Raw genomic sequence first — 26,838 nt, forward strand, 5'->3', positions numbered from 1 at the left:
TCGGCCCAGGATTCTGGTTCTGAAGTGGACCCTGAGGAAGGCCAAGAGCCCCTGAAAAATGGCTGAAGCCAGGATGAATGGGTCTCATTCACCTGGACCCAGGACAAGAAGAAGCTGCCCTGGGGTGGGGGTGGCAGCCACTTTGAGTCTCCTGCCACCATCAGAGACCAGGGTGGGTGCAGACTGGAAAGGATTAGTCCCCTTGGGCCAGATGGGAAATTGAGTTTTGGGACTGGAAACCACTGCTCTAAGAAAAGAATGGAAGACAAAAGCTCTCAAATGGTTTCAAAGTTGTGTCTTCTTTTAACAAACTGCGAGCAGCCTGAGGACAAAGGTGGCCCCTTCCAGGCCTCTGACCGCGGTACACCCTGGGAACACCTCACCCTGATTCTGCAGCTGTCACTAGCTAGGAGGCCAGTCTTGGGTGGGTAGACCATTGCAGGCTGGGCCAGCAGGAGCTAAGTGCTGTGAGATGCCACTCTTGGGGTCTGACCAGGCATCTGGGAACCAGACCAGTTGAGAAGCAGCCAGGAGCATCTGGGGGTGGGGTGGGGGGCTTACTCACATTCAGTCCATTGTCCCACATGACCCAGAGCTTTGAGTGTGGACTATACAGAGGCCACAGAGGGGTCACAGGCAGGGCGTGTCCACTGCTACCTCCCTTGGCTTTCGCAGGGGCTCAGCATCAGGCAGTTCTGGTGCAGGCCTCTGGCCAGCCACCAATCTGAGGGGCCTGTCTTGATCTCTCTGTAAAATGGAGTTCCTCCTGCTTAAGACATCCATCCTAAAAGGTATCAACCTCATGGGGCGTGGGTGTGTGGCATAAACGGTGTCTGTGATGACAGTCCCCTCTCTATCAGCCACTATGGGGAGCCCCCTTGCCCTGGGGGTCAGAGGGGCTGGTAACAGCAGAGGTGGGTTGCACCTGTCCCTACAGACTTGGATCCAAACCCAGTGATCTCCCTAAGGGTCAGCAGGGTTGTTAGGCCCTAATAATTTGTGAAAGGCCTACCACTTGTCATTTCTCGGTTACTGTCAGCTGGTAGTATCATTACTACTGCTGCGATTCTCATCTTCATAATCCCCCTCCCTCTTACAGGCCCCTAAAGCCCTGGGCTTGTCCTCTTGGTGCTGGGGCTTGTAGATGGAGCCATTCTGCTAGGGCAGAGCTCAGCATCCATTAGCTGTGTCCTTGATTGATCTTGCATGTCTCAATTTGCTCATCTGCAAAATGGGTTACCAATGAGGCTTCCCCTCTCACTTCCACCGAGGGCTGCGTGAAGGGGAACAATTCTACCCAGGGCTGCGTGGAGGGGAAGGACACAGAGCGTTCTGCCATGAAGATGCGAGTCAGCCAAACTCTGAGCGGGTCTAGAACCTGGAGCGACTATTATTATTACTTGTGTGTGTAGTTAATTCCAGCAGGGCAGTTCTGCTTCAGGAGCCTGGCAGCCCCGAGCTGCCCAGCAAATGCCGGGGGATGGGCAGGGGGAAGGGGAAGTTAGGCAGGTGGACAGACTCGGGCTGGGTCCCTAAGCGCCCGGGCCGGCCGCAGCCTGGGTTTCCGAGAACCGGGCGGGAAGGCTCTGGCGTGGACAGCCCTGGCGGCCGAGGGGCGGGGCGGGGGCGGGGCGGGACGGGGCAGGCCCGCCGCTGCACGGAGGCCTGGGGTGATGCCGGCGCCCCGCCCCCGTGGGCGGGCCCGGGGAGTCTTAACGCGCCCCCGCGCGGTGCCGGGCCTCGGCCGCCGCCAGTCGCCGCCAGAGCAGCCGCGCCGCCAGTGCGTCTCCGCGTCCTCGTCCTCGGCTCCCCATCCTCCTGCCCGCCCGCCCGCGCCATGGAGGGCTACCATAAGCCCGACCAGCAGAAGCTGCAGGCCCTGAAGGACACGGCCAACCGCCTGCGCATCAGCTCCATCCAGGCCACCACGGCGGCCGGCTCGGGGTGAGTGCGGGGCGCGGGGCCGCGAGGGCGCCGTTCCGGAGGCCGCGGTAACTGCGGGCGCGCCGGCTTCGTGTCGCGCTGCACGAAGCCTCCTCGAGGGAGGCGGCCGGGGCGCGGTTAGGTGGCAGGGACGCGCGCCTCGCACGGCCCAGGCCGGAGGCGCCTTCCGCTGCGGCGCGCGCTCTCGGCCGGGCTTCCGTCCGGTGGGCCGCGGCTCCCGCTGCGCCTCGGGCCGGCGCTGCCCTGCTACTCCGCGGCGCGGGGACGGGACTCGGGAATCCGGTGCCGGGAGGCCCACCATGACGGCCCTGTCGCCGAGAGCCCGGCCCTGCGCCGTGCGCTGCACACGCGCGGCCCTGTGTGCGCGCCACTGTCAACGTTCCACCTTTCCGATGGGGAAACCGAGGCCCCGACTTTGAGTCGATTGCCCAGTGTGACACACGGCGAGAGCTGGAATTGAAATGGAAGCCGCCCGACGCGAGAGCGTCTGTTTTAATCCCTCATTTTGCAGGGAAACTGGGGCCCGGCCCTCTCCCCACCTCACACGACTCCTCCCCTTCGGCACTTCACGTTCCTGCCAGCCTTGGTTTGGGGTCCGAATCTGGAGCAGGGGGTCTGCTGAGATGCCAGGCTTGGGGAATGGGGAGGAAGGTGGCCATGTGGTTGCAGAACCCTGGCACGCGGCGTGCAGGGGAGGTCGAAGATGTGACCTGCGGTAGGAGGCGGGAGGAGTGGGAGGGGAGACTTTCAAGGCTAAGAGAACCGAGTCCCGGCCGGGCCAGCTGCCAGATGCACTTTCCCCAAGGCAGGGGCGGGAGGCCCATCCCCCAATATCCTTTCCCGCCAGCCTTTCTGGCTCGGAAGGTGCAGAAGGGCTGCTGCTGACCCAAGGAGCCTCTGAAGGCGGCGGGGACGGTGATAGTAACAGGCCACCGTGCCCCGGGAGGCGTCCGGGAGGTCGTTGGGAGGGTCCTCGGGTGAGTTACTTGAGAGGCTGTTTCCCACTCTGTAAGATGGGAACAGTAGTAGCTCCCATGCACTGGATGGTTTCAGGGACTCCCGCACCACCCTTGGGGCCTACCGTGAGGCCTGGGAGACTGTACTGTGCCGGACTGATGGACTGATGAGTGATTTGAGGGTTGGGTGTGGGGGGGTTTCCAGGAATCTTTCCAACCCCGCTGTGTGCTTAGAACAATGACAAAATTCTAGCTTCTGGCCAGTGTCATACAGAATATGCTATCAATGAGTAAATCTCTTTTGACTTTCAGGATGGGTACTCACTCACCTTTTGTGCCTTTAAGACATCCAGTTCTCAGAAGGGATTAGACCTGTCCTAGCAGGCAGCTTCTCTCCCACCCCAGCCCCATGCAGCTTTGGATCCATTATCTCCATAGGGTTTATGTCAGACTTACCCATTCTGTGTGGAGTCCCTTGCCTGGGCAGGGGTTTGGCTTACTCCCAGTGCCCCCCTCCCCAGCCGGACACACAGTAGGTCCGCACACCTTGTATTGCTTGCTGGGTACTACTAGGTCCCCTTCCCTTGACCATTTTAGGGGGTCGCTCACACCAAAGGGCTTTGTCGAGCCCTAGTGTGTGCTAGGAGCTGTCTAACCAGGCCCTTGGGGATCTAGCTGGAGAGACAGCAGTTACCCAGTTAAGTAGTGTTACATGTCTGATCATCTTGCAGGGCTAGACATCTGCCGACAATTACAGGGCCACGGAGCACCCCAATAGGCATCCCTGGCATGACACAGAGCATCTTTTATTGCTAATATTGTCTCATGCTTTTTGAGAATAACTCTTTGAGGGAGATGCTATTACATTTCCTGAGACTGGGGTGTTAGGCTAGAGGCCCAGGCTGGTCCTTGGTGGCTGGCTGTTTGTGCTGTCCAGCGAGGGGCTTGTGTTGATTGGAAGACTTCTAGGGCTGGCCAGGAAGACTTCTAGGGCTGGCCAGGCAGCGCCAGCCTGGACAACAGAAGTTGGAGAGGGGAAGACAGGTGCAGTGATGGAAGGTACCAGTCGGGTCAGCTTGAAGGCACTCAGAGAAATGAAATGACATTACAACCGTAGGGGACTCCCAAAGGGAAGTTGGAAAGGGAACGACCAGGTGCAGCAGGGGCAGACGTCGGTCAGTCTGGGGGCACTTGGAGAGAAATGACATAACATTGCAAAGTGAGGAGGCTCCCAAAGAAAGGGGTGTGGGATGGGTCTCCTGGGACTTTGTTAGGTAGTTAAAAAGCTACAGGCAAAAGATACAGTTCGTAGGGGCTGCGAGTTACACCCAGGTTTACATTGTAATGCCTTTTGGAGGAACTCGAGCTCAAGAAGAGTCCACGTGCCAAAAGAAAGAGAGTGTCTAAGACTGTGATTCCTGTGTGTAAAGATGCAGGAGAGACTTAGAGAAAACTTATTTTTCAGGAGGAAGTAATGCCGCTACGCAACCGCTGTCACAAGAGGGGTGTTCAGGGGTGTGTGCTGAGCTGTGTGCACCAAAGGTGGCCGCAGAGGACTTGGGGGCAGGGCGGTGTCCCGGTCCCTGGATGTTCACCTTGGGGCCCTGGCCCAGTCTGGGCAGTAGCCCAGCCAAAGTGAGCCTCCCGTGAGGATGCCCCTTTTCTGGGGAGCTGACGTCCTGGGGTCTTTCCATGGCCCCCCACGGGGGCTGTGCTCACACATGCTGGGTTCAGGATTCGGGGAGGTCCCGGCTTCTTGCTAGCTTTCCCGTTCCTGTGCCATCGCTGACCCCATGTCCGTGGAGCTCCGCAGGCCCTGGGTGGTGAGGACACTGGCTTCTGTGTCGCAGGAGCTGAGGGACAAAGCCCTCACAGAAAGCCCTTTGTGGAGGCAGAGTGACAATGGCCAGAGCTGCTCCGGGGTCCTGTCCCTCCACGTGCTGAGGGAACTGTGGCGGGGCCAGCTCATCCAGGCTTTACAAAAGCGAAACCTGGGGCCCTCGTCAGAAGTGGCCTGGCTGCTGAGGCTGGTGAGGAAGATTCTATAGTTCTCATCGACCAGGGCTCGGCCGTGGCATTGTCCAAACAGCGCTAAGTGTTGTCTGAGGGCCCCTTCAGAATTAGGCCTGAATAGGGGTGGGGGCTCTGCCCCACAGAGTTGGGAGGGCTGCCTGGGGGTGAACTGTCTGGCCAGACCTGGCTGGTGGGCACCAGGAGACAGGCACCTAACCCCAGCTCTGTTCTGAGTGGCTGTGCCCTCATCAGGAAGACCCTTCCCATCCCAGGAAGGTTCCCCATCTTTAAAGAAGTCCATAGATAGGTGATTTTCCAAGTGGATGCCTCTGGAGTGGCACTGGGGGAGTGGAGTGAGCAAGCTCTGGGGTCCTGCCACCTGCTGTGACAGGCTTCACATCCTGGAGGTCCTGTGACTTTGAAGCGGCTGGAAGCACGGGGATGCTTGGGCTGAGTGCTCAGAGGCCCCTCCATGGCCCGGGCCCCTGTGAGTCTTGGGCCTCATGGAAGCCTTGTCTTTCTGGGCAGAAAGCTGCTGCCGGGGCCTCCTCCTCCTTTGGGGCAGCTTTCCACCCCAGCCTGGTGCTGACTGAGGCAAGAGTACAGCCCGTTGCGATTGCCCCAGCAGCAGCATTTCCCAACTCGGTATGAAAACACGAGGCTGTCCTAGAGTGACTCAGTTCTTTGCCTGAGTGACCTCCGAACTCAGCAGGGCTGGTGGTTGGTGTTTCTTGAACCCGGGAGCCGGGAACCTGCTTAGGGTCCAGTTGAGATGGTTTCATGGTTTTTTCATCTGCTCTGACTGCATCGTGGCCCCTATCATAGTGCCGATCCCTGGGCTTTGCTTCCTTAGGCAGGCCTGTGGTCACTAGAGCCTGGTCCCACAAAACCCGGAACTTTCTTGTTGCCACAGACCACCGCTATCTGCCCTGGATGTCCGGCGCACTCAGAGGGTTGGGACCTGCCCAGGGGCGGGTCCTTAGGCAGTCTCTGTGCTCTTGTCCTGAACGAGGACGCAGAGTCTGCTCAGAGTTGGGGTCTCGTGGGGGCCCAGGTGACAGACTCCAGCAGCAGGTGGGTCTGGCTGACTAGGGCCTGCACTGTTCGGGCTTCTTGCTCCGAAGTTGTGCTTGGAGCCTGAATGCATCTCTGAGGGCCACACAGCTGGACGGGGCAGTGTGGGCATTTGAGAACTTCCTCTACGGGCTGCTCCCCATCTTTTATCCTCCTTTGAAAATCCGATCTGCAACAGCTCTATTGAGGTATAATATGCAAATCATAACATTTTACATGTACAGTTCAGTGGCTCTTAGTAAACGTAGTAAATTTTTTTTAAGGATTTTTTTTGAGAGAGAGAGAGTGTGCATGAGTGGGGAAGGGCAGAGGGAGAGGGAGAAGCGGGCTCCCCACTGAGCAGGGAGCCTGATGCAGGACTCGATCCCAGGACCCTGAGATCGTGACCTGAGCTGAAGGCAGACGCTTAACTGACTGAACCACCCCGGCACCCCATAAATTTAGTAAATTAACAGTGATTTACAACAAGTTTTAGTGAGTTTATCACATCCAGTTTTTAGGACACTTCATCACTCCGGAAAGATCCCCCGTGCTCATTAGCCTCATGCCCAGCTCCCAGGCAGCCCCTAGTCTACTTTCTGTAAATCTAATTCTCTGGACATTTCATATCAGTGGAATCATACAGAATGAGATTTTTTAGGTCTCACTCTTTTCACTTAGCATAATGTTTGGAAGGTCCTGCGTGTGGTAGCCTGTGGCAGTACTTAATTATTTTTATTCCTGAATATTCCATTATGTGGATGTATCTCATTTTATGTGCTCATCAGTTTCTCTTAGCATTTTGCTTGTGTCCTCGCTCTTCTTTTTTTTTTTTTTTTTTTAAAGATTTTATTTATTTATGTGACAGAGAGACAGCCAGCAAGAGAGGGAACACAGCAGGGGAGAGGGAGAGGAAGAAGCAGGCTCCCAGCCAAGGAGCCCGATGTGGGACTCGATCCCCCAATGCCGGGATCACGCCCTGAGCCGAAGGCAGACGCCCAACGACTGCGCCACCCAGGCGCCCCTGTGTCCTCGCTCTTCTGATGGTAGGATTTGTGACCTTGGGCAAGTCACTTCCCTTCTGTGGGCCTTAGTGGTTCCATCTTCAAAATGAGGAAGAGGTTAGACTTAATCTCTGATACGTTAAACCCAAATACTGAACAACTGCCATTTTTCTGTGCACTGTGCCAAGCTCTTTACACATACACTACCTCATACGGCGAGGTTCTGTTACTACCACCAGGTGCACTGAGGTTCGGAGAGGTCACATCCCTAGGACCTCAGAGCCAAGATACATCGTTTATGCATTTGTGCACTTTGTGCCAGGTGCTGTTCAGGCCCGAGACTGCAACAGGGAAACGGCTCAAAGCCCCTACCTTCGTGGAGCTTGTGTTGCAGTGGGATACACAGGCAGTAAATAGGCATGTCATGTCAGGTGTGGCAAGTGTAAGAGAGGGGAAGAGGAGGTATTTGTAGATAGTGTGGTCCGGGAGAGCTTCTCAGAGGAGGTGGCATGGGGGTAAACCTCGGAAGAAACGCTGTGAGGTCTGGAGGCAGAGTTTTTCCAGGCAGGAGCCGGCAAGGGCACTTCCGGGAACAGGAAGAACAAGGACTGCTTCCAGGGGTCACTTGCACGCTGCATCCTGGGATTCCCTTCTGAGTACTTTTGTTTAAATAAATGTATACCTAAAAAAGAGTATAAATAATGCACAGATGTTATGAATAATCCCCTGTATGTGCCTACCACCAAGCTAAGAACTAGGACATGGCAGTGCTTTCAAACAGCTGCACCCTGAATTGTGCATTTTCATTCTATTGTTTTCCTTATCGTTTTGTAACATTTGTACATCTCCGTAAATTGGATGGTCTTCTCTGGTCTGCAGGTCCTTCTGCAGTGCACTTGGCTCGCATGGTCTATCTGTGAGAGAAGGTTGGTGTTGGATCTGTGTGGTTCACTCATTGTCACTGTCCTGCAGAGCATTCTGTTACACGAGCGTAGTGTGATTCACCTCCTGGGCTGATGCACCCGTGGGGTGGCCACTGCAGACAATGCAAGGACGGCCCCTGTGCTTCCGGAGCGCACCTGAAGCGAGGCACGTGCACATGTGGCTGCGGGAGTGTTTCCAGATGCTGTTGCTGGGCCTTAGGGAATGTGCTCTGCTGCTGCTGATTGGTTTCTTTGTAACCGTTAAAAAAGGACTCGGGTTTTCTATTTCTTCTTGAGTCAGTTTCGGTAAGTTATGTTTGTTCCTAGACAGTTTTCCGTTTTGAAATTAATTTGCTTCAGGTTGTCTGGAGTATCCTATCAGCTGTTAGGCCTGTCCTTCCATTTCTGGTACTTGCCCTTCTCTTTTTCTGGATCCTGCCTTATCAGAAGTTTACTAAATTTGTACTCTTTTTTTTTTTTTTTTTAAGATTTTATTTATTTATTTGATGGAGAGAAACAGCTAGCAAGAGAGGGAACAACAGCAGGGGGAGTGGGAGAGGAAGAAGCAGGCTCCCAGCAGAGGAACCTGATGTGGGGCTCGATCCCAGAACGCCAGGATCACGCCCTGAGCCAAGGCAGACGCTTAACGACTGAGCCACCCAGGCGCCCCTAAATTTGTACTCTTTAAGAGCTAACTCTTGCCTTTAATTTTTTTTTTTTATATCTGCTTCCTATTTCATGAGTTTCTATTCTTTATTATCTTTCTACTGTCTGAGCTCACTCCATTTTTCTAAACTTTAAGTTGTTTCTTAGCTATGGGTTTTCAACTCTTGGGGCTTTTACTTTCTTCGTTGGGTACTACGCATTTCTTCTTCACAGCAGACTACTTCTCTTTGTACTTCTGCACACTGAGGTTTGCCTCAGTGAGGCTGTTGTAGGTGCTTGGCCCCCCTGGTTTGTTCATTTGCTGAGAAGCCTTGTGACTCCTTGCAATGCGGGCCCAGCTGGAGTATGGAGGGAGAGGGGTCACGTTATGGAGGCTAGCAGCCATATGTCTTGATAATGGAGAGAGGCCTCGCCAGAGGGGTGAGGGACCTTCTCGCTACATCTCCTGCAGAGAAGCTGGCGAGCAGGTGGAGCGTGTGCTTAAAGAAAGGAGGGGCGCCTGGGTGGCTCCAATGGTTGGGCGTCTGCCTTCGGCTCGGGTCATGATCTCAGGGTCCTGGGATCGAGCCCCGCATCGGGCTCCCTGCTCAGCGGGGAGCCTGCTTCTCCCTCTCCCTCTACTGTTCCCCATGTTCCCCTTGCTTGTGCTCTGTCACTCTGTCAAATAAATAAAATCTTTAAAAAAATAAAATAAAATAAAAAATAAATAAAAGAAAGAGAGGGGAAACGCCTGGAAGAATGTGTCCTCCGCTAGGTGGGACCTTTGAGACCCTTAGGCCTTGCTCTAAGCCATCAGTGCCACCTTCATAGACGGAGCGAATTGGGACTGGAAGTGCATTGTTCGGGCCAGTGCAGGTTCCGGACAGACTCGTAGCCCCCCTCCACCCCACCGTGCATCACAAAGAGTAGGACGTAAAGTGTCCTACAGCCCCCATGCCGGGTCCCCGCTCCTACCTGTCTGGCCAGTTTGCATCCATGCGTGAGTCACAGCACCGGGGGGAGGGGTGGGGCCTCCACCCATAGATGCCCCCGTCCCCCCCAGACAAGCTGGGGTTGCAGGGGAAGCTCAAGCCCTGAAGCCACAGGCTCCATACACTCTCGGCCCTGAAGTCCCTGTAGTAGGTTGAGCTTACAAGTAACCGTCTCAGTCTTCAGCTTGTTTCTTCCCTCCTGCCTGCTCCCCGGGGTAAACAAGGCATCACGGTCCCCGCCAGCACATGAGGAGCGGGAAGCCCTGAGCGGTTTGGCATCTGGTCTACCAGCAGATGGTGGTGGCCAGTGGTGACCTGGCTTCAGACCCATGATCTTACTGGGCCTCCCTGCGCGCCCCCTGACATCCGCGTTTACAGTTGAAGGAGCTGAGCCTCAGGGAGGTGAAGCCCTTGCTCTGTAGGTCTTTACTCTGTGGGTGCGAGGACAGGCCAGCAGTGATCCCCGGATGCAGCTTTGGAGTGAATAATCTTGTAGGCTTGCCCCTCATGGACCCAGCAGGGAAGGGTACCTCTTCCACTTCCAGTGTCTCGTCCTGGCTGACCTCCCTCCCACCGCATCTCTGCCCAGGCCTGGGCATGCTTCCACCGCGTGCAGAAAGGGCTTGTGCCACACCATGGATCCCAGAAGCCCCCGTGGGGGAATGTCACCCTGGGCTCACCGGGTGGCCAGGGCAGGGGGAGCTCCTGCACCTGCCTGCCTGCTTTCTCCCCTGAGCACATTGGCCTACTCTCCACCCACCCCCTTCCCCAACTTCTCATGGGGTCATCACTTCTGAAACAGGATCCTCAGAGACCGGGCTGCCCTGGGAGGCCGGGAGGCAGGAGGTCAGCCTGACTGGTGTTGACTGGGCTGTCCTCCAGCTGAGTTCAGCATGAGGGACAAGGGGGAGGGGTCCCTGCCCCGCAGAGCAAGTTTTCCTATTTACGTGTCCTCACCTCCCTCTTTCAGGCCTAGTGTCTTTTCCCCATGGCCGGGAGTTCATAGAGATGGCTAAGTATAAGCTGATTGTGTGCTGGGAACGTGGTACTAAACCAGCATGGACAGTTCTGGGTTTCTCTACTAATGTGTCTGCGCTGGGAGTGACTCACCCCCTAACCCAGTGTGGGGAGCCGACTGGCAGGGGAGGAGGGAGGTGCGCGTGAACTCCAGGTGTTGCATGTGCCCTTGGGTCTGGCATTGGGCATGTTTCCGTGTTGGAACCTTCGAGCAGCTCCGAGGGCCGCGCTAAGCTGCATGGAGCGGGCAGCTGGGAGGCACGTTTCCTGAGGCTGACAGGTTCACAAAACTGTGGACCAGGGGGGCATCGGGGCCGGCCAGGACTTCCAGCATGTCCTGGCCCCCGGACTGGCTTACTCACGAGGGTCCTAAGAGACCTGAACGAGTCTCAGCTGAGGTGTGACCGTTGCATTTTCTGTTGTTCACGCAAATGGTTATTTGCAAGGATCTGCATTTAGTAGAACAAAAGGCTAAAAAAGGGGGGAGACCCCTTGACCCCACCACTCCAGCGCTGGAAGGGCAGCCTCTTGCTTTCGTCAGCACCCCTTCCGCCTGTCACAGGCAGAAAGGGTTGTTATTTTTTCATGATCGGAGCCTTTGTGGAAGATGAGATAGTATGCGTTGCCTTCTAAAGTCTGCACAAAAGCTTGGCTCCTAACGGCCCCGCCAGCCTTTCCCGTGCCAGTTGAGAAATGGCCAAGTAGCCCAGTGATGCCTAGGAGAGCCCGAAGTCCCACTTTCCCGGCTGCCAGCCCCACGCACTGAGGCTGCTGGGAGCTTTGTGGCCATTCCATGAGCCTTCCTCCCTTCCCCCCTGCCCATGGCCTAAGAGAACCAGCACCTCTGGGGGCCTGGAAAGGCAGGGTGCCTCTCGCAAGTGGGCAGCATCCTGAGCAGGGCCACTGGGACACAGCTCGCTGGTCAGACACAGAGGGGCCACTGCTCCTCGGCTGCCTGGTCCCGACAGATGCTGCTAGACGCGTGAGGGAAGATCTAGGCTCCAGCCTCCAGCCTCAGCGCTGCCTTGCCCTGGGGCCGTTCTGGGCCCCGGGAGGGTGTGACCCCGTGCCACCTATTGTGGTGTCCTTAGGACCCCATGCAGCCCCCCCAGGAGCAGGAGCGTGTGGCTCTCTGATCAGCCAGGCCTGTAGCTCCTTGGCATATGCACCCCCAGGTCCCCTAGGTGGACCTGGGGTGAGCCCTGTCGCTCTGAGGCTCAGGGCCATGATGCATGCATCTTATCTCTCTCCTGGCCCACAGCCACCCCACGTCATGCTGCAGTGCCGCGGAGATCATGGCTGTCCTCTTTTTCCACACCATGCGCTACAAACCCCAGGACCCCCGGAACCCTCACAACGACCGCTTTGTTCTCTCCAAGGTAGGAGCGCAGCCTGCCACCCTCCACCTGGGCCAGGTGGCACATGGGCCCTGGAACGGTGGGAAGTTGCTGGCAGCGAGGGATCTCTGAGGGGACCGGCCCCCTGGTGTCAGCCTGGCCCCAGCCCGTCCTTTGCACCCACGCTGTCTGTGGGCTCGGCCCGGCCCACCCCTGGGTGCTTTACCCCTTGCTGACCCAGCTGCTACGCTTAAGCCAAGTTAAGAAATAAACAACGGAATTCATCGGGGACCGTGAAAATGATCTGCCAGATGTTCCGCCCCTGTGTGTGTGAATAGGCAGGACTCCAGTCCAGGTTTGGAGTACAGCTTTGTGGCTTGGTGCACACGTCTTTCTGTGCCGTGCCGGCGCCCCAGGGCCCGCACCTGCTTTGGGCTGAGGCGCCCGGTGCCACCCCTTGTGCCTGAGAATCACAGCCACAAACCATGCCACGGACCCCTGAAATCCACCTGTACCCAGGCCTGGCCCTGTGGCCTCTGGGCTCCCAGGGCAGGCATGAGAACTTAGAAGTCTGTCCAAGTCTGCTCCCGCGCCAGAAACCAGGGATTAGGGCGGCCGGCTGCCTGCTGGGGTTTTGGCATCGGCTGGCCTCACAGCTGTGCTCCCCCTGCACCTGTCCCAGGGCCCACTCGGCCTGGGCTGTGGGAGCTTCGGGCTGCAGAGGGATGGAAGGGGGTGTGTGGCTTTCACTTGCCACCCCCTCGAAAGGGCTGACAGGCTCATCCAGGCCCCGCTTTCAGTGTGTGGTGGGAACGGCCCCCACGTATCGGCTCCCCAGCTGACGCCCCCTTCACCACTCCTCCCTCCGACAGGGCCATGCGGCTCCCATCCTGTACGCCGTCTGGGCTGAGGCCGGCTTCCTGCCCGAGGAGGAGCTGCTGAACCTGAGGAAGATCACCTCCGACTTGGACGGGCACCCCGTCCCGGTAAGCACTCCCCACCAGGAACCCCACAGGCCTCTGTGTCCACTTCCTGTTTCTCAGGGCATGTGGGAAGGGGAGGCGGGGTGCCCACTGAGAAACTGAGGGTGTTGAAAGTGGGGGAAGAGGGCGTTGAGGTGAAGAAGGAAGGAAGTAGGTGTCTCCCGGGCACACTCTTCACCCCAAGCTGGCGCGTAAGGGCAAGGCCTTTCGAGGCCCCAGCGCAGGGCTCAGCTGCAGAGAAGACCTCTCCCCAGCCCCACATGCCCAGCCCCACAGCCCCACGGGGCCGCCCTGGCCTCGTAAACACAGCTTGGGAGAAGAGGTTCACCACGAGGTCGATGAGGGGGTCGCAGCAGCTTGCTGGGGACGCCCCGGGGAAGCGTCCCAGCTTACTCCCCAAGGTGCTGGCCCCTGCACGTGTTTGGAGTTCATAGGTTACCATGAAAACTCACCCCGCACTGGGCACCCAGTAGGGCTAGATGTTTCACGAGTCTTGTCGTGGATGAGTATGAGGTGGGTGATGTGGGGGCCTGAGGTCACCCAGCTCCCTTGTGAGCACTGCTGGTATGTGAACCACACCCACCGTTACCCTTACTGGAGAGCAAGAGCTCACAGTGTGGGTAGAGGCTGCCCGAGGCCTGCGACCTGGCAGGGTGGTTGGGGAAATGCCACTGTCCGTTCTCCGCTGTGAGTAACTGTGGCCCTGTCTGCTATGACAGAAACAAGCCTTCACCGACGTGGCCACCGGCTCCCTGGGCCAGGGCCTTGGGGCCGCTTGCGGGATGGCCTACACGGGCAAATACTTCGACAAAGCCAGGTAAGACCTCCACTCCCCAACCCTACCACCCTCCGTGGTGTTGGGAGGGGTCCTCGGTGGCCGAGCCTTCACCACTGCCCCCAGGTACCTCCTCTTGGGCCCCACGGCCCCATTGTCTGACGAAGCGCCACGTGCCCAGGCTCGAGCCGCTTGCCTTCGTCTGGGGGAAGGAGGTCATGTGTTCTGCAGGATTCTGGGCATCCCCAAGCCCTACCTGTCAGCCAGAGCAGAGACAAATGTGGGGGAGGTGGACCTGCAGAGGGTGGGCAGGCAGCCTGGTCGGAGGGGTTTGCTGTTCCAGCACCGGGCCTGGAAGAGAACCCCCGAGCCACAGATCTCAGTCACAAGGCCGTGTGGTGTGGCCAGATTGGGCCGCAGCCGGGTATCGTGACTGGTAGGAGGGAGAAGAGCTGGCCGCACACTCTTAAGGAAAACATGTGTCCGATGGCTCCTTCATTCCTTTACTGACTGGGGCCTGAGAGCTGGGTGGTGACATGAGTACACTTACCCCCTCACAGATGGGGAAACTGAGGTAAAATGCTTGCCTCGTGGTGGAAGCAGGATTTGAACCCAGGGCGTGCATCCGGCATACATAGAGAGTCCCCAGGCTGCTCTGAGGGGCCCGTGAGTAGGAGGGATTCCTGGAGGAGGGCCTGGTGACACCTGGCCTGCAGGTGGCAGGAAGGGCCCCGCTGTGCTGCTCGTGGCTTCCCCGGCACCCTCCAGTCCACCGCACTGGCAAGAGAAAGGCCTCAGCCAGGGCGGTCATGGGGATGTGGTGGTGACCCCGTGGGCCCACAGAAGAGACGGACTGCGGTGAGCACCTGCTGTGTGCAGGGGGTGGGGAATCCTGAGACCGATCTCCAGGAGGGGAGCCGAGGCTGTGAGACCTTCCAGGCCCTCTCCGGGCCAAGCTCAGCTCCACCAGAAGTGATTCACTGTGAAGTGAAGAAAGGCGCAAAGAATGGGATGTATGTTTAAGAGTATTTTATTTGGCACAGGACCAGAGATGTGAGTTAATTATTCCCTACACATGCTTCAAGTAATTCCCTGCGAAGAGTCATTTCCGGACCCTCACGTAATGCAACAAGCCAGTGCAGGGAGTGTAGCTGGGTTCCCTGCAGCCAGGGTTGGCTGAGGCTCAGGCCCTGGGACTGTACCTTGCAGGGAGGAGGGGGCGGGGCTGTCCGGGGGAACAACCCTGCCCCCCGGAGCTAGGGGCCTGCTAGGCTAGATCTGGCCTCCGGTCACGCCTCTCCCATCCATCCACCAGGGAGCATAGGTCAAGTTGGCTCTCTTTCCCTTCTCTGAAATAATTTTGTTTGAATTACTGAATACCAACTCACTTGAAAAATCTGGAAATGCGTTAAAAGGAAATGAACGTTTTCCTATTCTCAACTACCTCCCATTTGAATCTCACTTAATATATCCTATTTCCTCCGTGTTCTTGTGAGAAGAAGCTCACGGATTGGTAACCTTAGTTAAGTATACAGTTGTACATTCTGCTTTTTAGGAAAATCCAACCATGGTGCCCATTTTCTCCCCTAACTGTGAAGAGCTGGTTTTGATGACTGCCCAATGTTCTGTTTCATGGATATGCTGTAACCCGTTGGGCAGTGCTGTTGTGGTGGGACATTTGAGGTGCTTTTCAGACCCATCTGGAGCACGCGTTAGGTCCCTTGTCTTCAGGGGAGTTCATGACTATGGGCCTTCGCAGCCCGCACTCCAGATCCAGCAGCTTTAGTCCCCGGCTTGTGCAGCCCTCCCCGGTGTGTCCCCAGGACCCTGGCGCGCCCTCCTGACGGGAGCCTGAGCCTGTGCTCCACCCTTGGCCCCAGGCTGCCCTCCACAGCAGTGGGCGTGAGGTTGGGCTTCTCTGGAATTCCTTCCCTGGTAAATCAGACTCCCTACAGTCTGCCTGGCCTAGGTGCCGGTAGGCTGCTCGCTTTGGGGAGCTGCTGTGACAGACACAGCCCCCTACAGCATCTCTGGGCCCCCACTGCAGCCTGTAGAGGGGAGAGGAGACCAGCTGGGGGGACAGGACACGGCTTCAGATGGGTCCCTGCGAGTGCGGGGCCCGAGACCCCAGGAAGCTGGGCCCGGCCTGCCAGAGGCCACAGGAGGGAAGGCGCAGGCAGAGGGAGGATGTAGGAGCCCTCCCGGACCTGGCGGCCTGCAGAGGAGCTGAGTCATGCTGACAGCGCGCCCAGCCACCCCGCCTCTGCCGCAGCTCCCCTGCCTTGGCCTGGAAGCCGGAGGCCCCAATGCTGGCCTGGTTTAGCTGCAGCCAGCTCCCGGGCTGTAGTCTGCTGCAGCGGCAGGGCAGCCGTGTCCCCTCTGAGCCTGCCCCCATCCGGGCACGAGCCTCCGTCCCTGGGGCCACACAGCTGGGTGCTGGGCCGTGAGGGGGGCGGGGGGCGGGCCTCCAGGCCCTGCACTGCTCCAGCTCTGTGCCTTCCTGGACAGCACGGAGTGGGCTGCCTGGGCTAGGCGCTCAGACCTGTGTTTGAATCCCCGCTAGACTCCTCCCCGGCTGTGTGACCTTTAGACAAGTCCCTTGACCTTTGAGCCTGTTTTCTTATCTGTGTGATTTGGGAGTAACAACTGTACTTACCTCAAGGACAGGGCAGCTCAGCCCGCGGAGCCCCTGGGTGCCACGCGCCGGCCTGGGGATGATGGGGTCCCTTCCTGGGGTCCAGAGCAGGCTCTGTGCACTGGGTAAATTCTCCAAGTTCAGTGCTCTTTTTACCAGGTCACACTGCCTTTGAAGCCACCATGGTTGACTTGTTGACCCAGGACAAGGCCCCCGGGGTGGAGATGGGCCTGGGCATGAATCTTGGGGTGAGAACCAACCTTGGAACCTGCCCATCCTGTGAGGCACTGTCCCCACCATGACCCCGGTCCTCAGCTGCTCTTACTAGTGACCCTTCTCCCGCCTGACAGCCTGCCCTGGGGTGCTCCTGGTGGCGCATCTTGGCCTCCCCAGCCCACTCCTGGGATCAAGTCTCCAGGGCTCCCTCGTATTCCTAGTTCCTGCACAGGTAGAGAGAAGCAGACCCACCCCATGCAGGTGGCTCAAGCCCTGTCCCCCTAGTGAGAGTCGTCCCCCTCCGCCACCACCAGTTCTTGCTCATTTTACTCGTGCCCTCATAACCCCTGTTCTCGGGATCTTAGGGAGCAGAACCCTGGATGTGGATGTGGGGTGGGCAGCAGGGGCCTGACTGTTGCATGTCACCTGTGGCTGCTGCTCCCTTCCCCGGGGGGACAGGCTCTCCGGCAGGGACAGGCTGGGAGCACGGTGCCCCGGGTGAGAGGGGCTGCCCTCTGACCTACCACTTTCCACAGCTACCGCGTCTACTGCTTGTTGGGAGACGGGGAGCTGTCCGAGGGCTCCGTGTGGGAGGCCATGGCCTTCGCCAGCATCTACAAGTTGGACAACCTGATTGCCATTCTCGACATCAACCGCCTGGGCCAGAGCGACCCCACGCCCCTGCAGCACCAGGTGGACGTCTACCAGAAGCGTTGCGAGGCCTTCGGGTAAGTATAGGGCTGTGGCCCGCGCGCCCTCACAGCCTCGGAGCGTCGAGCTGGGCTTTTCAGGTTCAGGGGAGGAGTCCGTCAGAGGCCAAGGCCCGTCTAAAGAAGGTGTCTGTTCTTCAATGTTTGGCTCCCAGTTTCAGCCGTGAAGTGGCACCCCAGGCCGCCAGTCTGGAGCTGTGGGCTGAGGCCCGGCGTGAGTGAGCTCCTTCACTGGTGAGGCTGTGGGACAGGATAGTTCTCAGGGCACCCACGTAACGTGACTGCACACGTCCTCACTTTATTCTTGGTGGAGGTGGGACGAGAGGCCCAGTGGGCACCGGGCCTGCTCCGTGAGGCTGAGGGACATGTGGCCCTAGAGGGGTTTGAGCATCTGTCCGGGAACTGCCTCCTGTGCGTGCCCGCAGCCAGCCTGAGGGGGCAGAGCCGGTCTCTCCCCTCTCCGAGTGAAGCAGGACACGGGGTTTTCAGAGCACCCCTGTGGGGCGTGAGCGGTTGAGAATTCAGAGTCCCATGTTACAGAGCAGGGAGGTCATCTGGGTGGGTGTTAGCCAGAGGGGCCCTCACCTCCGTGTCCCTCTCCTGCCCCAAATAAAAGCTGGGCTGCAGTTGGGGCTCCAGGGGACGAGGGCCTCCACGCTCCGCCTCAGCTGAAGAGCCTGGAAGACCCTGAGCCAGGGCGCCCCTTTCTAGATGAGCCTGCCTGGAGAAGGCCAGGGTGGAGTTGTGGTCCCTGGTTGCACAGCAGCCTCCGCTTGTTATCTCTGATGACCGACCTGATAGAGAAAGCAAGGAGAGGAGGAAACTGGGCCGTCAAGGTCCCAAGAGCCTCCTCAAGCCACACGCTGGGGACCTGGAGTGTCACCGGCAGCCTCCCTGGGTCTGTAACCTGGGTCCTGAAGTCCTGGTTGCATCACTACTTTGCCTTGCGACCTCGGGCAGGTTATTCCACGCTCAGTGTCTGTCCGTTTACATGTCTGTCAAATGGGGGCAACAGCAGCGCCCAGCCCCGGGGTTGTGCTGAGGCTTGGGTGGGTCCATATGTGTGGTGCTCGGCCCGGGGCCTGCACAGAGCGGGCACTCGGTACAGGTTAGCTGCTGCTTTATTATCCTTGATGGGACAGGCCCAGAAAGGACTGCCTTTGAGAGAGTTTGCCCTGCCCTGGCTCCTTGCCTAATATGTTTGGCAGCCTGGCTCGTTTTTCTTTTCTTTTTTTTTTTTTTTTTAAGATTTTATTTATTTATTTGAGAGAGAGTGAGTGAGAGAGAGCGTGAGCAGGGGCAGCGGCAGGCAGAGGGAGAAGCAGGCTCCCTGCTCAGGAGCGTGATGTGGGACTCGATCCCAGGACCCTGGGATCATGACCTGAGCCCAAGGCAGATGCTTAACCGACTGAGCCACCCAGGCACCCTGGCCCATTTCATAAATGTTTCCTGCTCCACATCCAGCACGTGTGGAGTGACCAGATGTGTTCCCTAAACAAAAGTTGGGCCAGAACCTCCTTGAAGAATCCAGCAGCAGACAGATTGCAGACCCAGGGCATTGTCCCCAACGCAGCTTTCAGGAAATGAGTGGAGTTCATGAAACGAGATCAGGAGCGAAAGAGAAACTAAATGAACCAAGCTTTGAATTTCTGAGGAAAGAGAAAGAAAATCTGTTCAGAGGCAAATAGGAGGAAGTAAAATAATGTTAAAAGGATGAAGAAAAGAGAAAATAAAATCAAAAGTGGACACAAAGTCTGTAGTGTTTCCCCGGCCCCTGCCGCTCACTCTCGCCCGTCTGTCCGCAGCTGGCACACCGTCATCGTGGACGGACACAGCGTGGAGGAGCTGTGCAAGGCCTTCGGCCAGGCCAAGCACCAGCCAACGGCCATCATCGCCAAGACCTTCAAGGGCCGGGGGATCCCAGGTTCGTCCGCACAGCCTTCCTCCCCCACCCCACCCCTGCTACCAGGCGCTGTGGCCAACCGAGGTGGTGGGGTTTGCACTGGGGGGCGCGTCTCTGAGGTCCGTGTCTGGGGAAGCGCCAGGCCTTTGGCACCTCACATCAGGTGCACTGAGCTGGGGAATGGGGAGCAGGGGACGCTGTGCTCCGTGAGGTAACTATCCTCACGTGGCTGAGCCTGGATCGTAGCCCAGGCTGGGCGAGAGGAGAGGAGGGCCTTCCAGAGGACCCGCGGGTAAGGAGAAAGGACAGTGTTGTGACACAGCCCCCACACCCTCCCCGGGTGTCATCTGCACAGCATCCGTGGCAGCTGCAGCTGTCTGCGCTGAGCAGAAGGCCTGACGCAGAGTCCGGAGACCTGGGAGACCGGGTTCTCCCCCAGGAAGCAAGCGGGGTACCCTGCGCATGGTGGTAAAGTGCTTTCAGGGTCCTGTATGGGCAGAGAGCCCGGAAGGGTCTGGAAGGTGGTCCTGGCTTGGCCTGAGAGCGGTGCAGGTGTGCGCTGCTCCCCCGCACGCAGGCCCCTTGGACTCCAAGCCCCTCGGCCTGAGGCGGCCCCAGCCCCTGTTACACACGGGAAAACATGTCTAGAAGTGGTCGGGCACTTGCCCGGGGACATGGGGCCTAACTGCGGAGCCTGGGCCAGCTTCTCTGTCACACACACACACACACACACACACACACACACACACACACCCGCTGGCCCACCTGCACACGTGGACTTGGGGCAAATGAGGACAGGCACTATTGTGTGCGAGAAGGTACACGGCTCTGGAGCCTTCCGGGAGCGGGTGGACATCGAGGAGAGGACTCTGGGGTGTTGTCACCACCGCAGTGCTGCTTCCTGGCATGGATGCCTCAGGTGTTAGCGCCAAGTGGGATCCGGAAACCGCAAAGCTTCTGGGGGCTCCTGGGAGGCTGGGTGCTGTGTGGAAGAGTTAGTCCTTGGCTCTGCCTGGGCCGAGGCGACCTCGGCAGCGTGGGGATGCCCCTGGAAGCCACTCTGCTGCACACCAGTGCACTGGGGGACCTGGATAGCGCTCACCCTGCCCTGGGCCTCAGCTTCCCCTCTAACAGCCAGGATCCCTCCTGACCGACCCATTCAACACACTGAACAGGATTTCTGCGGCAGGTCCCTCCCTGCCGGTGGGGAGGCCGTGCAGAGGCCCATGCGTGCTCTCCTCCCCACTTGGCTGTGAGCCAGCTCCTGGAGACCTGGCAGCTGTTTGGTGGGTGCCAGGCACATGGACTTCTGGACACCACGAGCCTCCTTCCCCGACCCCCTTGGCGCCCAGCACAGGGCCCCGCTTCACAGTTCTTGCCCTGTCTGAGGTCTCCAGGCCTGCTCGCAGCTGTTGGCGAGTCAGCCCCTCAGAGCTGCTTACGGTCTTACCAGGCCCTCTGCCCTCCTGTGTCGTACCCACAGGGATAGAGGATAAGGACGCGTGGCATGGGAAGCCCCTCCCCAAAAACATGGCTGATCAGATTGTCCAGGAAATATACAATCAGATCCAGAGCAAGAAGAAGATCCTCGTGACTCCCCCGCAGGAGGATGCCCCATCAGTGAGCATTACCAGCATCCGCATGCCCAGCCCACCCAGCTACAAAGTTGGGGACAAGGTACAGAGTTGGGCCTTGCCTTTCTGGTCTGGCTGGGGCGGCCACGATTCTCTGGTTCCCTGAGCCTGGGGCCGGGATGTGTCTCTGGGGCGCTGGGAAAGGGAGAGAGGAGAGACTAGTTCAGGGTGAGGAGGAATCCTAGGTGTTAATCTTGCCATCTCCTCAATGGGGACAGCCAACTGTGAAATTATTTACCTGCAGAGACTCAGAGAGGGCAAGAGACTGGCCCACAGTCACACAGTAAGCTACTGGCAGCACTGGGATCAAAGCCCATAGCACCTGAGTCCCCTCATCTCTGGCCCTTCAGCCTGAGTCCCTAGGTCTGAGCTCAGGACTCCCCCGTGTCTGGCCTAGCAGAGCCTAGGCAGGCCCATCCTGCTCCAGGGCCCCCCCCATGTGACCCCACACCAGGCCTCCTTGACTCCCTCGCCCTCTGTGTATTCCTGTGCAGAGTGGGTAAGTTCACAGACCTCTGTCACGGGTGGGGGACATCTGCAGCTCCGATGGCTCACGGCCGGGCTGGGAACCAGGGCCTGCAGGGATGTCGGAGACATTGAGTGTAGACGTTCTCACTGGCAACCTTACAGAAATTAAGTTTCCACAGGACTGTGTGTTGTTGGGCTTTCCTCTTCTACCTTTATTGTTATGCTTTTCCTCCCTGAAAGCTGTGGCCTCCAGAGGCTGAACCAGGCTTCAGGCCACGTGCCTACCCCAGTGCTCAGGGCCCTTATGCTCTCCTCCCCGCAGATAGCCACCCGCAAGGCCTATGGACAGGCCCTGGCCAAGCTGGGCCGTGCTCACGACCGTATCATCGCTCTGGATGGGGACACCAAGAATTCCACCTTCTCAGACATCTTCAGAAAGGAGCACCCAGACCGCTTCATTGAGTGCTACATTGCTGAGCAGAACATGGTGGGTGCCGGGGGGGCAGGTGGGCACAGGGCCAGCCACAGCCTGGGGCTGAGGTCTGATGGGTACGGGGCAGGGCTGAAGTCCTCCTGCTCCTCTGGGCAGCCATGTTGGCAGTGCCAGGTGCCTGCTGGAGGCCAGCCCGGGGAGAGCACAGGAATAGCTAGGACCCAGCACTGACCTCAAGGGACCGTGGCGGCGAGGGCGAGGAACGTACGTGTGATGCTCGGGTGCAGACGGGAGAGCTGCATGGGCTGTGGGTACACACAGGAAGTGCCGTCTGTAGGCCACGTGTGGTGGTCAGTGGGCTGTCTCTTGGGGTACAGGGCCTTCCGGGTGGTAGGGCAGCCACGGGCACAAGGCAAGAACATAACGGGTCCAGCAGCCGTGGTCCTCTCACCGAGGAGCCCAGCCTGGCCTGCAGGCCCCCAGCATCTACAGTTTCCCCTCTCTGAGGCCACCAGGCTCTACCATATCCAGAGTTCTTTCTCCAGCTGAACTTGAACTTGTCTCTCTGGGGCTTCTAGTCTTGGCAGCTGGAGGGTCCAGACTAAACTGGAGCGGTGTGTGGGCTGGGGAGGCCACGGCAGGTGGCTTACATCAGGTGGCAGGTTCCAGAGCTGTGGAGGGGGTGGCCGCTTTGGAGCCATTGCCTGCTCTCTGTGCTTCCAGGCCGGGATTTGGGTCTGGAGCTTCCTCAGGCATAGACGTGCGTAGGGAGGCTGGTCTCTGCGGACGGCTGGGGGTTGGTGAGGACAGTAGGGACAGGGTTTGCAGAAGCCTGGGAAGGATGGACATAGATGTCTATGTCCGAGCTTCCTAGCCTACTCTGTGAGAGGCCTTCCTTGTTTGCTAGAAAAAAAATGATCCCCAGGAATGTAATTTTGAAGAGAATTTTTGAAGTGGTTGTTTCAAGTCCGAGGGGTTTGATACCAGACAGACTGAGGAATCCCTGGGTACACAGGGATCTGTTGCAGGGAAGAGAATTTAGTCGCTAGGATGACTGAATCCCCCAACCCTCAATAAGGGTGTGAGCTTCTGGGCTCCCTGCTCCCCTGTCCCTCCTCTTCGGGGCTGACGCTGCCCCCGTCTGCTCCCCAGGTCAGTGTTGCGGTGGGCTGTGCCACACGCAACAGGACAGTGCCCTTCTGCAGTGCTTTCGGGGCCTTCTTCACGCGGGCCTTCGATCAGATTCGCATGGCGGCCATCTCTGAGAGCAACATCAACTTCTGTGGCTCCCACTGTGGCGTGTCCATCGGTGAGTGCCACGGGGCCAGGACGCTTGCCCCTGTAACTTCCCTGCCCTTCTGGACCAGGAGGTCGGGGGCAGGGGCAGGATTCCTTTCTGTGGGTGGGGGGCTTGCTTCAGTTGTGTCCTTTCCCACACCCCAGGGGAAGATGGGCCCTCTCAGATGGCCCTGGAAGATCTGGCCATGTTTCGGTCAATCCCCACTGCAACGGTCTTTTACCCAAGTGACGCGGTGTCTACCGAGAAGGCGGTGGAATTAGCAGCCAATACAAAGGTTGGTCACACGGCCGTTCGTGACCTGGGGGTGGGGTCAGCGTGCCGGCGCAGCGCTGGCCATTCACTGCCCCACAGTGTGTCTCCAACCTCGCCGCCGGTGTTTGTAGCTGGTAGGAGTTAGGCCAGGAAACACAACACACGCCACCCTTTCTGCTGCGTGGCGGACAGTGCTGACCGTCACTGGGCTCTTGGCCCACTGAGAACCTGGCTCTGACGCCCGTCTCCTCCCCGAGCTGCGTTTGCCAAGACAGAAAGGATGAGCTGAGTAGCATGGTCCTGACCAAGAGCCAGAGTGCCCTGTGGGTCCCCCTCCTCTGCCAGACGCACTCTGGGGGGAGCGGCCCCACTTGGAGAGCAGCCCGCCTGAAAGAAAAGCCATTTTCCGCCTGGGGCTTGGGGCTGGCAAAGCCTCGGGCTGCTCTCCCGCAGGAGGAGTGTCTGGAGAGATGCACACGACAGAGGACAAGACGGTCCCTTTCCCCGAGGTGGGGGGGGCAGCGTGACGTGGCTTCACACACACCCGTGGGGACGGCGGGGTGTGGAAGTTTGCAAGTGAGAGGCAGTGGCCTTTCTAGAAAGGCTGCCCATGATGCCACGGTCTGTCATCCTCTGTCATCGTGTTTCGTGCTAGGGCATCTGCTTCATCCGGACGAGCCGCCCAGAAAACGCCATCATCTATAACAACAATGAGGACTTCCAAGTCAAACAGGCCAAGGTCAGTGCCGCGCATGCCCCATGAGACCCCAAAGCACGCCCGAAGCCAGGGCCCGCCGTCGGCCACCAGTCCCCAAGCCTCATTGGCCCCGGTGTCCTCCCCAGGTGGTCCTGAAGAGCAAGGATGACCAGGTGACTGTGATCGGGGCCGGAGTGACCCTGCACGAGGCCTTGGCTGCTGCCGACCTGCTGAAGAAAGGTGAGGAGGGGCCCAGCCCATCTCAGATCAGGCGCCGACGGTACGCGGTCTTGGGGGTGAGAGGGGATTCCATCGGATTCAATGCTGATAGTAACAAAAGCCACCTTTTATCAACACAGGGCTTGAACTCATGACTCTGAGATCGAGAGTTGGGCACTTAGCTGACTGAGCCACTCAGGCGCCCCGTAAAAGCCACCTTGGAGCACTTAGGACTCTGTGGCCAGCGTGGTGCTGAGTTTCGGGGCTGCCCCCGCCCCGTGGCCCTGGAGTTGAGGTGTCCCAGCATAGTGGTCCGATCAGAGGTCCTAGAGCCTGCCAGTGGGCCTGAATCGCCACTTAACGGGTCACTACCGAAGTTATTCAGCATCTCCATGCCCCAGTTTCCCCATCCATAAAGTGGAGATACTGTCACCTTCCTGGTAGGGGTGTCCCGAGGATTTAATACATGTGACCTGGCATCATTATCATCATCGCCATTGCAGGCTCACAAGTGTTAGCTCCTGACACACTAGGAAAGCTGGGAGTTCAGAGAATCACAGCAGACGGCACGGTGTAGTCACGCTGAGCAGGAAGGAGAAGGCAGACAGGGGTGTCCTTAGGAAAATGACCTCAGATGTGAGTAGGAACTGATAACCGGAGAGGCCCGGGCAGAAGGAACAGCGCGTCCAGAGCTCCAGCGAGCTGGAGAGAAGCCAGGGGAGGCCCAGCCCTGTCAGGGATGGAGATCCCGGGGGAGGGCTTGAAGAGACATGGCAGAGTTTGACTCGAGCTTCTGAGGCCATTCTGCTGGGTCCTCTCCTGACCTGGCCCCCGTGCCTGCAGCCGCAGCTCCCCTCCCCCCACCTGGCGAGCCCTGGTCCTGTCTCACGTCAGACACTGGGAACTGTCCTCCGGCTTCCCCTGTATCTTCAAGGGCATCTGGGAAGATGAGGCAAAACCGTGTGGACCCCTGCCAGGCCACACAGTGTTCTTTGGTGGTCCAGAGGCTAAGATCCTCTAGCCCAGGATGTGAGGGGGAGAGAGGGACGCTGCTTTTCCTGAGACCAGATGCTCCGAAGTCAGGGAGTGCAGGATGCCAGAGGACATGAGCATCACGATAAGCAGAGGGAAGGGAGCAAGCCACTGTGGGGGTGGGGATTGGCAGACACTACCCAGATGATGGGAACAGGACGACAGCTGGTCTCCCCAGAATAGGGCTAGGCCGAGGCTTTTAACTGTGACAACTCCTGGGACACCCCCACCGACCTCACCCATGCAAGGACACACCCACAGCACCCAGCACCTTCCCCTCAGTCACACCCCTGTGTTTTCTCCTCTCACAGAGAAGATCAACATTCGTGTGTTGGACCCCTTCACCATCAAGCCCCTGGACAGGAATCTCATTCTCGAAAGCGCCCGTGCTACCAAGGGCAGGATCCTCACTGTGGAAGACCATTACTATGAAGGTAACAGGCCGGCTGGAGAGCCAGGGACAGACGGGTCAGGGAACGGCTGGGCGCACAGGGCCACAGGCAGAGGGCCGCAGAGGGCTGAATGTCCCTCCTTCACCTGCCCTAGGATGGCAGCTGGGCCCAGGAAACCCAGGGCCATCCCTTGGAGCAGCTGGGTCTCGGTCTCCTGTTGGGCGCAGGCTTGGCCAGGGACCCAGCAAACTTGGCTGCCAGAATAGCTCCTTGGTATAGCCCCCTGCCACCCAGGGAGCCCAGGAGGATCTTGACCTTGCTGCTAAGAGGAGAAGAGGTGGCTGACATAGCTGAGTTTTACGTCTGTTGTGCAGAATTTCTGTCTTCTGCGGGTCCTTCGCAAAGCAGCCCTCCACAAGCACACACCACCAGGGCAGGCTCCCGGGGAAGAGATGGGCTTAGACTCTGGGGTCAGGTACACATGCTCTCATCAGGACAGCTGCCCAGAGCATGGCGATAAAAATGATTCCGAGGCCACGTTTGGGCTTAGGAAGGCGCCTAAGGCTCGTGCTTGATGGATGATGTCTGCTCCGGCTACAGGCACGGGGGAGGGTGGTGCATACGCCGTCCTGTCATCCTCAGGTAAGGGACGGGCCCAGGAGGCCGCAGCCGCTGCTCACCCTGAGGCCGCATCACCTGACTCCTCTCCTTCCCTTTCCGCAGGTGGCATAGGCGAGGCGGTGTGCTGTGCCTTAGCGGGCGAGCCTGGCATCACCATCTCTCGCCTGGCTGTGGGCGAGGTACCGAGAAGCGGGAAGCCAGCGGAGCTGCTGAAGATGTTTGGCATTGACAGGGACGCCATCGCACAAGCTGTGAGGGACCTGGTCGCCAAGGCCTAGGGAGGGTAGGGGGACGGAGACGGGTTCTGCACATTCCTGAAGTTCTGGCAAAGGTGCTCAAAGTTGTGTGGAGAGGAGTGATAAAATATATGTTTTGAGAGAAATGAATTGGCCCAGAAGTATTTATTTGACATGAATGCAGCCGGTGATGGTAGAGGCCAAGGTGAGACGTCTGAGTCTTGGGCGGTCACCTCCCCTGGGCCCAACATCTGCCCTTAGCCACTGGACTGCTGCTGCCCCGAAGCCCCGCCAGGTGACCTTCCAGCCCAGAGGCTGAAACCCAGTCTCGCCCCACCTCAGCTGCTGGCCCCGCCTCCCCTTCCTCAAAGCCCCACAGCCCTTGGGCAGCGAGGTGCTTTTGCTTATAGTCCCAGCTCCTCCCCAGATGCCCTCCGAACCAGTAAGT

At 58.5% G+C, this 26,838-nt stretch overlaps 1 protein-coding gene across 1 annotated transcript; it reads left to right on the forward strand.

The window, feature by feature from the left end:
• The first annotated feature begins 1,725 nt into the window (after positions 1-1,725).
• TKT (transketolase) lies at positions 1,726-26,540 on the forward strand. Its single transcript, XM_045807354.2, has 14 exons — positions 1,726-1,944; positions 11,809-11,926; positions 12,757-12,870; positions 13,587-13,684; positions 17,030-17,221; positions 19,009-19,127; positions 20,590-20,783; positions 21,531-21,695; positions 22,794-22,950; positions 23,085-23,215; positions 23,849-23,932; positions 24,037-24,130; positions 25,453-25,575; positions 26,257-26,540. Exons 1-14 carry the CDS (start codon positions 1,838-1,840, stop codon positions 26,430-26,432), a joined length of 1,872 nt encoding a protein of 623 aa, XP_045663310.2. The 5' UTR covers positions 1,726-1,837; the 3' UTR covers positions 26,433-26,540.
• The last annotated feature ends 298 nt before the right edge of the window (positions 26,541-26,838 follow it).

The sequence above is a fragment of the Ursus americanus genome, chromosome 14 (assembly GCF_024610735.1).
Source record: "Ursus americanus isolate L20-20 chromosome 14, mUrsAme1.1.p, whole genome shotgun sequence".
In the NCBI taxonomy this organism is placed as follows: Eukaryota; Metazoa; Chordata; class Mammalia; order Carnivora; family Ursidae; genus Ursus; species Ursus americanus.

Excerpts from the sequence above, each read along its gene's own strand:
- TKT (XM_045807354.2), top strand. The coding sequence starts at position 1,838 with ATGGAGGGCTACCATAAGCCCGACCAGCAGAAGCTGCAGGCCCTGAAG. Across the intron at positions 20,784-21,530 it reads GCTACAAAGTTGGGGACAAG|ATAGCCACCCGCAAGGCCTA; the intron begins GTACAGAGTTGG and ends TCCTCCCCGCAG. Across the intron at positions 22,951-23,084 it reads CCACTGTGGCGTGTCCATCG|GGGAAGATGGGCCCTCTCAG; the intron begins GTGAGTGCCACG and ends CCCACACCCCAG.